The sequence below is a fragment of the Pongo pygmaeus genome, chromosome 13 (assembly GCF_028885625.2).
Source record: "Pongo pygmaeus isolate AG05252 chromosome 13, NHGRI_mPonPyg2-v2.0_pri, whole genome shotgun sequence".
NCBI classification, from domain to species: domain Eukaryota; kingdom Metazoa; phylum Chordata; class Mammalia; order Primates; family Hominidae; genus Pongo; species Pongo pygmaeus.
Genome location: NC_072386.2, coordinates 77381332 through 77394930, shown reverse-complemented (window position 1 = coordinate 77394930; position 13599 = coordinate 77381332). Strand labels below are relative to the sequence as shown.

Sequence of the window (13599 nt, the reverse complement as noted above, 5' to 3'; positions counted from 1 at the left end):
CACCCCTTGACCTGACTTACACATTTTTCTTATCAGTTTCTTGGCTGGGTTCTGCCGATTTTGTTCACTGTGGTCTCTACAGTAGACACTGGAAATATCTTTTCAGTGTGTGAGTGAATGAATGTTATTTGGTAACTGTGTTGCTCTTTGAAGCCCTGGTAAGTCTCCTAGTTTCTACTTTTCTTTCTTCCAGTACTGTTTTCTCCCTAGCAATTTAGCTTTCACTTTCTCATCAGACAAGAGGACTAAACATTAGCAAGCTGATGGGTAAGACCATTCACGGTCTGGGAAGGCCAGATAAGAGCACTGAGAGGCGATGTGGCCTCGCCCATGTGGCAGGGTGCAGTGAGACTGCACGGATGGTGCAGCAACTTTTAATTATGCAAATGCAGTTTACAGGTGGTGAATTTTTCAATCTGGGCAACTCCCAAATTGTTTTCATTTTTCAAAATATTCCTGGCCACCTTTCTTCACTGTTGGGTCTTAGGTTTAGTAAAAGCAAACTATTTTTTTTTTTTCTGAGACAGAGTCTTACTCTGTCACCCAGGCTGGAATGCAGTGGCATGATCTCAGTGCACTGCAACCTCCACCTCCTGGGTTCAAGTGATTCTACTGCCTCAGCCTCCCGAGTAGCTGGGACTACAGGCGCGCACCACCATCTCTGGCTAATTTTTTTTTTATTTTAATTTTAATTTTTTTTGTAGAGACGGGGTTTCACCATGTTGGCCAGGCTGGTTTTCAACTACTGACCTCAGGTGATCTGCCCACCTCAGCCTCCCAAAGTGCTGGGATTACAGGCGTGAGCCACCGCACCCAGCCTACTTTTAATTTCAGGCTTAGGGAAAATCTGATTAGAAGGATGACCAAACAAAACAAAAATAGGCCAACTCCTCAACCCCCTTGAAATTCTTATTTTAAAATCAGATAAGAATGCAGACTTGCAGTGATTATAGTAAAAATGGATGCTGATATGAAAATCTAGATCAACCTCTTTCCCATAGAAGGGGTCCCTCCTTTCTTCTAGAAGGAGAACTGGGTTTGGCTGAGCAACAACACAGTCCTCAGGCAGGTTTGGACAGCTGCATGGGGCTCTGTTACTGACTGAGCACAAGGAAGTAGAAGGTACAACTTCCTTCTGTGATAAGGTGGTAACTACAGCCAAGCGCGGGCTCTCAGGGACCCCCAAAGCAATGATGAACCCATCAACAACCTTTGGTAGGGAGAAGCAGACTTCATCTCTAGCATTTGCTGATTCCTGTGGTGCAAATGCTCCCTCCCTGGCTGATTTCAAGACTCCCATGTGATGTCACCAGGTTGGGAAGACAAGCTCGGCTCTCAGGGACAGCACCAGAGGCTCCTGCACACCACTGCCCCAGTTCACTTAATGTGGAGGTGGGTCAGAGTCGATCCCATGCAGCTCAGCCCTGCCCCAGGTTCCTTCTTCCCCAAGAGCTGTAGCCTTGGCCTCAGCAGTCTTCAGTGCTCCTGCCCCTTGAACTCTCCAGTGATCAAAACAGCCAGTCCCTCTCCCCTGCACATCTTCCACTGCTGCGGGCAAACAGGATGATTTTGGTTCTATTTCCAGATGCCAAATCCCATTGCTTCCCTAGCAAATATAGTTTAAAGACACATTCCTAGGCAATGTCAACTGATGAGAGCTGAGAGCATAGGTAGAAAGTATTTCTTTTGCTCAACTGGCCCATTTGGAAACCAAATAAAATGGAAGGCAATGTAGGGCCACCATCCTCAGCTGTCCCAGATACAGACCTCTCCCCAGGACTGCACTTTGGATCAACCTGCAGTGGTTCTTGCAGAGCGTGGTAGCACCCTAGGGGTTGGGGGAAAACGTGTGGAGGGATTCTTTTGGTTTTCACAATATGGCTGTAGGGAACGCTAGCATGTTAGATGCTTGGAGGCCAGGGACAAGAAACATCCTGCAAGGACAGGGCCTCCCAGTCACCCAAACTGCCAACAGCACCCAGTGAGAAACACTGGGGAATATCAAGGAGAGATGGCATGGAAAGGAAAATGGTCCTAAGATGCTCTGCAGAGTGAATGACTTCTTTCCCTTCCCCTCCCCCATCATGTAGTACCCGATTGTCTCCTCCTCCAGGTGACCCGAGTTAGAACTGCAGGTCAGTCCCCTTCCTGGTGTCCTCCACAGGCACTGCCTGTTCCTGGGCTCCCACCACAATCCTCAGCGATGCATTCTCCAAGGAAGCTGCCGCAACAGCTCAGTCATTTCCAATAACCAAATTCCAGTACCAGGTGTGCCCAGGTGCCAAGCAGTTACTTGCATGGGGATTTATATTCATACACAAGGAAGAAAGACTGCGATTAGCAATGCTTGGCAGACAACTCCTCCAATTCTGGCTAATCAGGAGCTAACGTCGAGAGCCCACTGAGGGATGATGAAGACAAACAAATTCCAGGGGCTCCTTGAACACAGCATCTAGAAGATTCTGAGGGAATTAGAACCCTGGGCCTCCCCACCGGAAGGCGATCCCTGTGCACTACAAAGCATGGTGGCTTGGCACAGGCACAGCAGCCAGTGTGGAAAGGACGCATCCCACCTGGCCAGGAAACTGCCCTGGAGCCCCCCGAGCCCATTGATTAAAAGCAGATCACAGGTATTTCCAGGTCAGGTCAGGACCTCCGGTCTGCACTGATTAGCATGTTGCTCACCTCTTTGACTCCGGTTTCCTGCAGCAACATTCCCCTCTGTAAACCTTGGGGATGTTGTAAAATCACACTGCCCACCACACACACTGAGGACTCAATGGTGGCTGTCATCACAAATGACACTCAGGATGCCCAGCCACAGGGGCTACTGCTGCACCTCACAGCTGTTCCAGAGTGGTCTGCAGGGTTCCAACAATAACAGGAAACACGTGGTGCTTACCGTGTGCAGGCAGTGTGCAAGGGATATCATCTACATCAACCCATCCAACCCTTATCACAGTCGTGGGAGGTAGCAGCTGACTCAACCATTTGACAAGTGGGGACACTGAGGCACAGAGCTGTTGAGCAGCTTGCTAGCTCACCCAGCTAGAATGTGGCGGAGCTGGAGTTGGATCCCAGGCCATCTGACCTCCAGTCTCTGCTCTCAGGCACTACTCTGTATTTTGCTTCTACAGAAAGATGAGGGGGGACTTTTCACTGGATTCTGGGTGCTAAGGGGGATGTTGTCCTTTAATTAGGGCATTAAGGTGACTATTCTGACCAGGTGCAGTGGCTCACGCCTGTAATCCCACTGCTTTGGGAGGCCAAAGTAGGAAGATCACTAAAAGCCAGGAGTTAGAGACAGCCTGGGCAATGTATTGAGACATTGTTGCTAATACAAATGTTAAAAATTAGCCAGGTGGGTGTGGAGACACGTGCCTGACGTGCCTGTAGTCCTAGCTACTTGGGAGGCTGAGGCAAGAGGATCACTGGAGCCCAGGAGTTTGACGCTGCAGTGAACCCTGACTATGCCACTGCACTCCAGCCTGAGCCGCAGAGCAAGACCTCATCTAAAAAAAAAAAAAAAAAAGAAAAAAAAGGTGACTATTCTTTTCCTTGACCTCTCGTTTAGAGAAAAAGACCACAGGATAATGGTAAAACATAAAATAATATTTTGTGTTTTATAGTTTTTTCTATTTTATAAACTATAAAATGTATTTTATATTTTTGTATTTTGTATTTTATAGCTGTAATAGTCCACTTCCCATCTCTTTTAAAAATCTAGGCACCAAAAACAAAGGTACCAATGGATAGAAGAAAAGAAAACCCCAAACTGAGACAGGGCGAGAGCCCGCCCCCAGAAATTCAGAATTCTAAATGGGAACAAGCCCCTTTCACTGAGGATTTGGAGGAAGCACCACAGCAAGGTGCTTTGCATCTCTACTCCTCACTATGCCAGTCATCTAAGCAGGCTGCAGAAAACGGGGGCAGAGGATGGGAGAAGGACCTCCCACCCACTAATCCGACCATCCCCGGCTAGCGCAACACCGCTCTCCCTCGGTCCTTTTTCTGAGCATTCCTTCACTGTTTTCAGACTCGTCCAGGAAGGGTATATGTGGGTTTGCATCTTGCACAGTAAGCTAATTTTAAGTCAAAGAAGGGACCATTGCTAAGGGAGCATGGGCAGCAGAACACAGCACAGCCCACGAGATGCCTCCTCCCTCTGCATGAGGTGGGTGTCCCGAGTGACCTGATGGGGTGTTGCAGGTCACCGTGCTGTAGCTGAGTGTCTGCCTCACAATGAGCTGACTGCAGGTCCCCCTGGCCCCTGCTCTGTGATAGTTTCTTAGATGGTAAAGAGCACTCGAGGTTGAGAGCAAATGTGGTAAGCAGATTTCCAGAGGGTGGTAGTGGTGGAAGTGCTGGCACTGTGTGAGCTGAGCCAGGGGCCTCACACACCTGGGAGGGCACAGCATGGGGACTCAGGGTTGCAAGCCAGGTGCCAGGCGCTGCAGGTGGGTTTGCAGCCTCTCTGTGTGGAAACCTGAGCACATCTGACCAAGCAGTCTTATGCACTCGGTAAAGGTGTCAGGCCTGTCAAAGAAGCCTTTCACCCTTCCTCAATAGTGTTTCTTCCTACTAGTGGAGCATAATAGAGACCTAATAACAGGAAAAAAAAATTGTGCTCTTTTAGCCTGTGCAAAAACCAGACTTCTCCTTTCACTATCAATGGATGCTGCCTGGGTAATGGATGTACACCAGCCTAGAGGCGTGAGATTCTGTGCCCAGTGCAGGGCCCCCTGCTATGTAATCCAGCAAAAGCCAGAGGTTGCAAACCGGGGCCTGTGTTGTGTCTGGTTTGGCTGGTCCTCTGCTTCAAAGATAGTGAATTTTAAACTTAGGAAACTCTATGAAAAGGCTCATTCTTGAATGCTAACCACAACTCACGGGATCTCCCTTGCCTCTGCTTGTTTTGCCTGTAAACGAAAAGGTTTCCCTTGAGTTTCTAGTCCAAATTCGCTGGCATAATGACACAGTCCATAATGGTACAGAGTGAGAAATCACTAAGCCCATAATTGTAATTTATGAATTTCTGGTAAGAACAGGTGAGTAAGGCTAGGGAAATTTTACCTGACTTATCTCTTTCTGGACTTTCCAGGACAAAGGGGAGACTGAATGGCAGCTCTCAAGAGTTTATTAACATCTGCTCAGTGCCTCTGAGGCCAGTTCTCAGAATCTAAAGTAGAAGGGTGTGAAAAGCAATCACCCATGATTTTACCCCTGCCAGGTCAACTCCAAGGGGTTTTAATATGCATATATGAAGTGTGTCTCTCCAAGTCTATATTCTGCACGAGGAAAGAAATTATCCCAATCTGTGGCCCCCCTTGGCCCTGGAAAGACCGCAGGACGAGTATGAGAATTCAAACTTCAGGGGCTGTGAAGGTTATGACCTCACCACTTCTCTCCCAGGCACTTCTCGGTCTATATGGCAAGAACTTTGTGGGATATCTGGAGCATATTTTGGACATTATCTTCTCAGCAAGCACTTAAACCAACTGAATTATCATTTTATTTCTAGATAGTTTGTGGTTGTTAAAAAAAATGATTACCATTGTTATAACATTTTTTTAAAAATACAGTAAATTTTTTTAAATACAGTAACGTTTAAAGAATAAAATATTGAGTATAATAGCAAAATTGAAAAACATCACTTCTATCATTTTCTTTCTATGCATTTTAACATAGTAGAGATTATTATGTATATACAATGTCTTCTGCTTTGAAGCCCAGCGACCCCCCCACCCCACAAGCAATAAACTCCTATTAGTAAAACTTCTTAAAATATTTAAAAGGCCAAAGCTATTCAATTCTATGGCTGTAGGACCCTTTACTAGACATTATTGCGGGTTATCTGTGTTTCCAATTTTTATTACTGTATTATAAATAATACTGCGGTGAACATCTTTAAGCATAAAACAGAGTTCCTAGATTAAAGGGTATGGCTATTGTGAAGTCTCCTGACACAACTGTTACGTTGTAGGCTGGAAAGGGTACACCTGCCTTTACTTATTTTTGTCATGTTTCTTTAAGCCTTAGAGCAACAATGTTTGAATAACAGGAGCTTAACAGCCATCTTGGAGCTCTAACATAAGAAGGAAAGAGGCAGAGTCAGCATCCTCATCCCCTGCTACTTTGTGGGAGTGGTTTATTACAGAGTGAAGGGGAGAAGGAAAACCAGGCACAGCAACTGCAAACAGGGTAAAAGATTTCCAAGTCCAAATAGAGAAGAAAACAGATAGGGAGCTGATGCATTTATACCGACTGACATGCAAACCACAGGACAGGGACCACTGTTCCTAAAATCTGGCTATCTAGAGCCTCATTTTGCTCATTCTCAAATAAGGAAAAAGACTGAGACTTTTTCACATAAACACAAGTAGAGAACTTCAGACCCATAAACAGAACTTCTCACCTTTCGAAGTCTTGCAAGGAGACCTGCTACGTGCTCGTGCTGTTCTGATCTAGCAAGATCTTCTGCCGTCTTTCCATCCTGTGGGAAAAAAATGCATTAGTTTCTTTTCTCTGAAAAGGAGAGCTGTGTGTGTTCCATATCCCAATTCCGTGGGTCTGAGGCAGAAACAAGTATAGCAGGTATGAAAAGCAAACCAGGTGGACAAAGAGCATGTCTTGGTGTGTTTCTCTGGCTGTGCAATCCTTATTTCACTTGATTGTCCAGGACAGGAAGGTAAGAAGCAGGAACAAAGCACATGCTGGTGTCTTCCTGTCCAATAGCGACACCTTTCAGGTCCACAGGCTTAATCACAACTCAATAGCCTCCTCAGCTGGCTGGTTCCTCCCTGTCCTGAACCCCTCTCTCCAATCTCCAATCAGGCAGACAGTAAAGATTCTCATTAGGTGCCAAATTCTAGTTAGTGCAAGCTACTGTGTTACAATCCTTACTGGGACAAACTCAGCCCTTGCATGATACCAGCTCCTGGTAATTACTGTGCATTTCAAAGGAAATACTTAGTTTGACAGGCAATTTTGATTGAAAGATTTTTTGGTGAAGAGAAAACAAGGAAATAAGAGTCCACAGCACTTTTATCCTTGCTTTTTATTTAGAGATTTTTCATAGGCTGCAGTTTCACACTGAATAAATTTGTTTCTGTATCTACACCATGAACATACACGATGACAGCAAGTATTTATTGAACACCACCTCATAATATGTGCCCGACCCAGCTCTTAGAGCTCTGCAAGCCTCAGTCCTTGAAGTCACCCCTGGGAGGCAGAAGCTGTCACTGTTCCCCTGCCACTGGGGAGAAAAGGGACATGTAGGGGCTATTCTGTTGCAGTTTTAGAGATCACTAAAAATTCTAAAGTAGAAAAGATGAAAAGCAATTTAAAAAAATGAAAATGAATGTTTTTTTTTTAAAATAAAAAAGTAAGGATTTGGTTTATCTATCAATGTGTATGAATAACAAAGTTGCATCCCTGTAGAAGCTTAGGGATATTCAAAATCTACTTAACAGCAACCTCTCAGTTCCTCAACCCAAGTCACTCCTGGAGTCATGCCTGGGGTCTCATTCAGACAGTGTTGCTCAATCTTGCCAACACTGACATTTCACACCAGGCAATTCTCTGTTGCTGGGCCTGTCTTGTGCCTCTTAGGAATTTTAGTAGCATCTCTGGTTTCTACACACTAGGTGGCAGTAGCACCCCCTAGCTCCCAGTTATGACAACCAAATAGGCATTGGCAATTGTTGGGGGTGGGGGCAAAATTGCCTTGCTGAGAACCACTGCCTTAGGCTGCCAGTTGAAGCCCAGGTGGCTGCTCCGGTGGAGGCTTGCTGTGCAGTCAGAACTGCCCGTCTCTCTCTGTTCCTTTAAATTCCTGAAATATCCCAAATATCCCACAGCGGGCAGGCCAGGGCTTCAAGCTTGCTTTGGGGATAAATTAAGTGCCTTATCAGACACTGCATCTCCAACTAGGGATCCGTGCCAAATGCTCTAATTTTTTTATGGACACAAGAAAAGTCAATAAAGAGAAGGGGTTCTCCATTACACTCTGGAATCACCTGTAAAACTTGAAAATATCCTGTCGCCCAGCTCCCACACAGACACTGCTGTCAGCAGTATGGGGTACATCCTGGGCTCCCAGATTAATTCTATTATGCAGCAAGGTTTGGGAACCACTGCCCTAGTCAGAAGAAATCTGAGCCTTGACTGAAGTTTCCTGCCCCCGACATGTCTGAACAGGACATTCCTCTTGCAGAGCTCAGATGTGCACAAAACACAGGCAGAGGCTTTTCACCAACAGGATGAAATCTCCACTGTTCAACCTCTTCAAAGTCAAGAGAACCACCATCAACAATACTTCCTCACAGCCAGGCATGGTGGCTTATGCCTGTAATCCTAGCACTTTGGGAGGCTGAGGTGGGTGGACCATCTGAGGTCAGGAGTTTGAGACCAGCCTGTCCAACATGGTGAAACCCCGTCTCTACTAAAAATACAAAAATCAGCCAGGTGTGGTGGTGCATGCCTGTAATTCCAGATACTCAGGAGGCTGAGATATAAGAATCATTTGAACCTGGGAGGCAGAGGTTGCAGTGAGCCGAGATTGTGCCACTGCACTCCAGCCTGGGCAACAGAATGAGACTCCGTCTCAAAAAAAAAAAAATATATATATATATAAAATAAAAATGTTTCCTCACATTTGCACTGCACTTTACAGCTTGCAAAACATGTCGCTCTAAAGGACACTATTCAGACTTTCAACAGAAATGCCTGGCAGTGCAGGAGACAGTTTGAAGTTGGGAGAAGACCCAGTTTGAAGTCCTGAACCCACCCGTTACCGGCTATGTGGTGGGTCGCTCAGCTTTCCCAAGCCTGGGTTTCCTCATCTGCAAGATGGAAAATGGCACCCTCCCTGCACAGGTTCTTGAGCAGGTGAGAGAAAACCAAATGGAAACAACCAGCACAGTGCCAGGCACAGAAGAAGCAAGCAGTGTTGGAAATTATTCGTAGAAGAGCTGAGAATTGCCCTAACTACCTGGCCTTCTGTCCGAGAGGGAAAGGGGCAGAAGTCACATCTCTGCATTTCGGTCTTGGCTCTACTGGACACCCCGATGGAGGCTGCAAAAGCAACACTTACACTTGCTGCCCTCCTCCTTACCAATAGGGCTCATGGACTCAATGAAGTGCATGCATTGAAAAGATATAGAAAGATGGCCAAGTGTCTCAGCACTCAGCTGTCCATCATCTCAACGTGAGCCTTGGGGACCAAGTGACTGCAGAAGGGTGAGTTGGGTCCAGAAATCACAGTGTCTCTTGTGCACCAGCAGCCCCCAACACTACATTCTAGACTGTGGGCAATGATTCCCAAGTTGGCCCCATGACATAGAAAGAAATCCATGGAAAGGTGAAAGGCCACTTCACTTATTGTGTTCAAGAAGCCAGAGCCCCACAGGCCAGCCAGTTTTAGGAACCTGCCCTTCACAGACATGCTGCTTATTGACGTCTGGGGAAATGCTCACAGTCAGGACTTCTAGTGACACGTGTAATATGCTTTGCAAAGGAACAGATGGGGTTTCAACTGGGGCAAGCATTGACAGGGAAACCTATTTGTGTATCCCCAGTGAAAATAGATGATCTGAAAGAATGTGCACAGTCATTTAAACATCTTTAGTTAGTGTTGGGGAAAATATGGATTTTTTGTTAACCTACAGAATTATAAGGGGTCATCTACTTAGCACTCGGTCAACAAACACTCCATGTCCTGCCTGGACTATGGTGCCATTCATTTTTTCTTTCCTTCCTTCGTACTTTCATCTAGCAGGTATTTACTGAGTGCGTATTATGCACAGGCCTATGGATACAGGAATGAATAAAACCAACAAAAGTCCCTATTTTCATGGGATCCAGAATCTAGTGGGGAGGGCCGACAAGAAATAAATAGGTGAGTAAAATACAGTAGGTCAGGTGGTGATAGGTGCTATGAAGAAAAATGGGGCAGGGGAGATGAGGGGGCAGTCCTGGGGGTGGGGGAGGGATAGGATTTAAAATAGGGTGGTCCAGAAAGGCCTCCCTGAGAAGGTGAAGCTTGAGTCAAAACCTGCAGAAGGGGAGAGAACAAATCACATGGATACCTGGGGAAGAGCCGCTGAGGCCCAAGAATAGCAAGTGCAAAGGCCCTGGGGCAGTGGATGGCCAGCACTTTTGAAGAATGTCAAGGAAGCTCATGGAGCTGATGTGGAGGGAGAAGGGAGGAGGCGGAACAGGAGATGGGGGTCAGGGAGGCAATGTCAGGGGCAGATCCTTGGGGAAGCCCCCATTTGAAGGACTCTGATTCCCATGAGAAGCTGCTAGAGCCTCTGAGCAAGGAGGACGAGATCTGACTTATGTCTGACCAGGCGGCTGTGTGGGGACCAGGCTGTGGACAGGTAAGGGTGGAAGCAGGGAGCCCACTTAGGAGGCAGCAATGAATTCCCAGTGAGCCCAAGGGCTCACTCCTCCTAGGAGAAATCAGGATATGATTCCAATAGAGCAAGGAAGGCGAAGGGACTACCAGCCCACAGGGGCAAATCACACACTCCAGAGAGGTTGGGACAGAGGAGGTTTCCTGGGCTGGAGGTGAATGTTGATGGATGAGGAGGAGTGGGTGCCACAGAGTCTTCCCCGAATGTTATGGGCTGTGTGCCCGCATGCCCGTAGCGGGCATTCCAAGTCTCTCTCACTCTGAAGGCAGAGCGCCATCAGGTACCCTCAGGGCAGAAGTGGGCAGAGATATGTGCCTGTGTGTGCTGATGCTGTGGGCACACTATGCGCAGGGGGTGAAGGGGGAAAGGGGAGCTCCAGGGTGAAAGAACAGCAGGTGACAACTCCATGATGGGGGAGCCGGCAGGGGCTTCCCAGGACCTGGCCACAACTGAAGGGGTGCAGGGGGGAAGGGGAGGCTGGGCAGAGGCTGCAGAGGTCACATCCCGAAGGCAGAGGAGCCCCAGATGGAGGTGAAAGTGGAGCCCACCAAGTGGCTGGCATTTCTAAAAGATAAACGTGGGGCTGGGATGGACTGGTCTCAATGGGCAGGAGGCTACCATGCAGGGGTGGGTTAAGAGTCCGACTGGTCTGGAGGAGACTAAGGTTAAGGGTGACGCCCTTAACCAGGTGGGGGCTGGAGGGGTGAGTGCTTCGTGGTCATGGAGAATTGAGAGGAGACTTAGTAGGCTGCCAGCTAGATGCAAACAGGTGAGGCGAGAGTAAGGAGGGTTTCCGTGATCCTGGGCAGGGTGACAGACAGGTGCTGAAGCCCTTTGCAGAGGCTGAACACTGGGGAGGAGGAAGCACAGAACTGGAGGGAGGGACCCTGGTGTGGGGGGGCCGAGGGCCTCTGAAGGTGCTGTGTGAGGCTGGCACTCAGGGGCAAGCAGGGACCAGAGACCTGAGCATGGGCCTCAGTGTTGGACAGCTGCAAGTCTGGGGGCCAGAGAGGGCCAGGGGGATGGAGAGGGAGAAGATGGACCAGCAGGAAGCAGAGGCCTGGGGAGAAGCAGGACGCGGGGACTTTCTCATCCCAGGCAGGAGTGTCGGGGCACACCAAGGGCACCCAGTCCTAGGGATATCCAGTGAAAGAGGCTCAGGAGCAGTGGCTGGGGCTTGGGTGGAAAGACAACAAGGAAGCAAAAGGAAGAGCTGGCTTCGAATCAGGGACGGGCTCACAGGGGGCTGGAGTGGAGGCAACAGCTGGGCCAGGCTCATGGGGGCTTTGGGGTGGCTGGGAAAGTTCTATTCTTGACCAGCGTGGAATTCAAAGGTGTTTGTCTTATGGAAACCCACTAAGCTTTATATTGGTTTATGTGCTTTTTTCTATCTATGTTTTATTTTATAGTAAGAAAGTTTAGAAGGAAAGCTGTCAGGAGGTGAGTGGGGACTCTGCTGAGGGTTACGTGGAATGGAAGGCAAGACAGTGGAGGGTGCAGGAGTAGGGGAGGCAAGGACAAAGAGGGGACAGGACGCAGACTTGTTCAGGTCACCCTGGCTGAGGACTCAGCGGAGCGGGAAGGCGGCAGCAGGGGGCGCTGGTGGTCAAGGGTGGTTCTGAAGGAGAGGAGGATGGAATTGCTTCTGGAGGGTAGGAGGAAGGCTTAGGTGCTAGGCCTTCCAGGAAGACCGGAGGCCCCTCCCTAGGCCTTGACTCAGCCTGAAACCTGGGGAGTAAGGATGCGCTGTGAGTGCACAGAAGGAAAGCTTTGTATAAACCAAAGAATGTGAAAGATCTCAATAATTTAAGAATACTGGAAGTCCTCACCAGATCAACTAGGCAAGAGAAATAGAGGCATCCAGATTGGAAAAGAGGAAGTCAAATTATCCCTGTTCGCTGATATGATTTTATATCTAGAAAACCCTGAGGATGTCACCAAAAAATTCTTAGAGATAATAAATTAATTCAGTAAAATTTCAGAATACAAAATTAACATACAGAAATCAGTAGAGTTCCTATATACCAATGACGATCCAGCCCCAAATCAGGAAGGCAATCCCATTTACTATAGCTACCAAAAAAAAAAAAAAAAAAAAAAAAAAATCTAGGAATATATTTAACCAAGGAGGTGAAAGATCTCTACAAGGCAAACTAAAAAACACTAATGAAACAAATTGTAGATGACACAAACAAATGGAAAAACATCCTGTGCTCACAGATGGGAAGAATTAATATTGTTAAAATGACCATACTGCCCGAAACAATCTACAGATTCAATGCAATCCCCATCAAAATACCCACCTCATTTTTCACAGAATTAGAAAAACAACTCTAAAGTTCATATGAAACCACAAAAGGGCCTAAATAGCCAAAGCAATCCTAAGCAAAAAGAGCAAAGCTGGAGACATCATATTACCTAATTTCAAATTACACTAGATGGCTATAGTAACCAAAACAGCGTGGTACCCACATAAAAACAGACAATGGAATAGAACAGAATAGGGAACCCAGAAATATAGCCACATGCTTACAGCCAACTGTTCTCTGACAAAATTGATGAGAACATACACTGGAAAAAGGACACCCTTTTCAATAAAGAGTGCTGGGAAAGTTGGGTACCTATTTGCAGAAAAATGAAACTGTATCCTTCTCTCTCACCATTTGCAGAAGTCAACTCAAGATAGATTAAAGACTTAAATGGAAGATCTTAAATTATAAAAATACTGGAGGAAAACTCAGGGAAAACTTTCTAAACACGGGTCTAGGCAAATAATTCATGACTAAGACCTCAAAAGCATAGGGAACATAGCTAAAAATAGATGAACAGGATTTAAACTAAAAGCTTCTGCACAGCAAAAGAAATAATCAACAGAGTGAACAGACAACTTGCAGAATGAGAGAAAATATTCGCAAACTCTACATTTGACAGGGAACATCCAGAATGTACCAGGAACTCAAACAACTCAACAACAACAACAATAAAAACCCCCAAATAATCCCACTTAAAAGTGGGCTAAGGACATGAAGAGACATTTTTCAAAAGAAGACAAATAGCCAACAAACATGAAAAGCATGTTCAACATCACCAATCATCAGAGACATGCAAGTTAAAACCACAATGAGTATCACCTTAACACCAATCAGAATGGCCATTATTAAAAAGTCAAAAAATAACA

At 46.7% G+C, this 13599-nt stretch overlaps 1 protein-coding gene across 7 annotated transcripts in view; it reads right to left on the bottom strand.

Moving 5' to 3' along the window:
* The window catches only part of DAPK1 (death associated protein kinase 1), a 214640-nt gene that overhangs the window by 35916 nt on the left and 165125 nt on the right, over nucleotides 1–13599 (bottom strand). For all 7 annotated transcript variants that reach the window (XM_054502604.2, XM_063650249.1, XM_054502603.2 and 4 more), the window contains exon 19: nucleotides 6416–6493. In XM_054502604.2, coding sequence (XP_054358579.1) covers nucleotides 6416–6493 — 78 coding nt within the window. The remainder of the gene's footprint in view (nucleotides 1–6415; nucleotides 6494–13599) is intronic.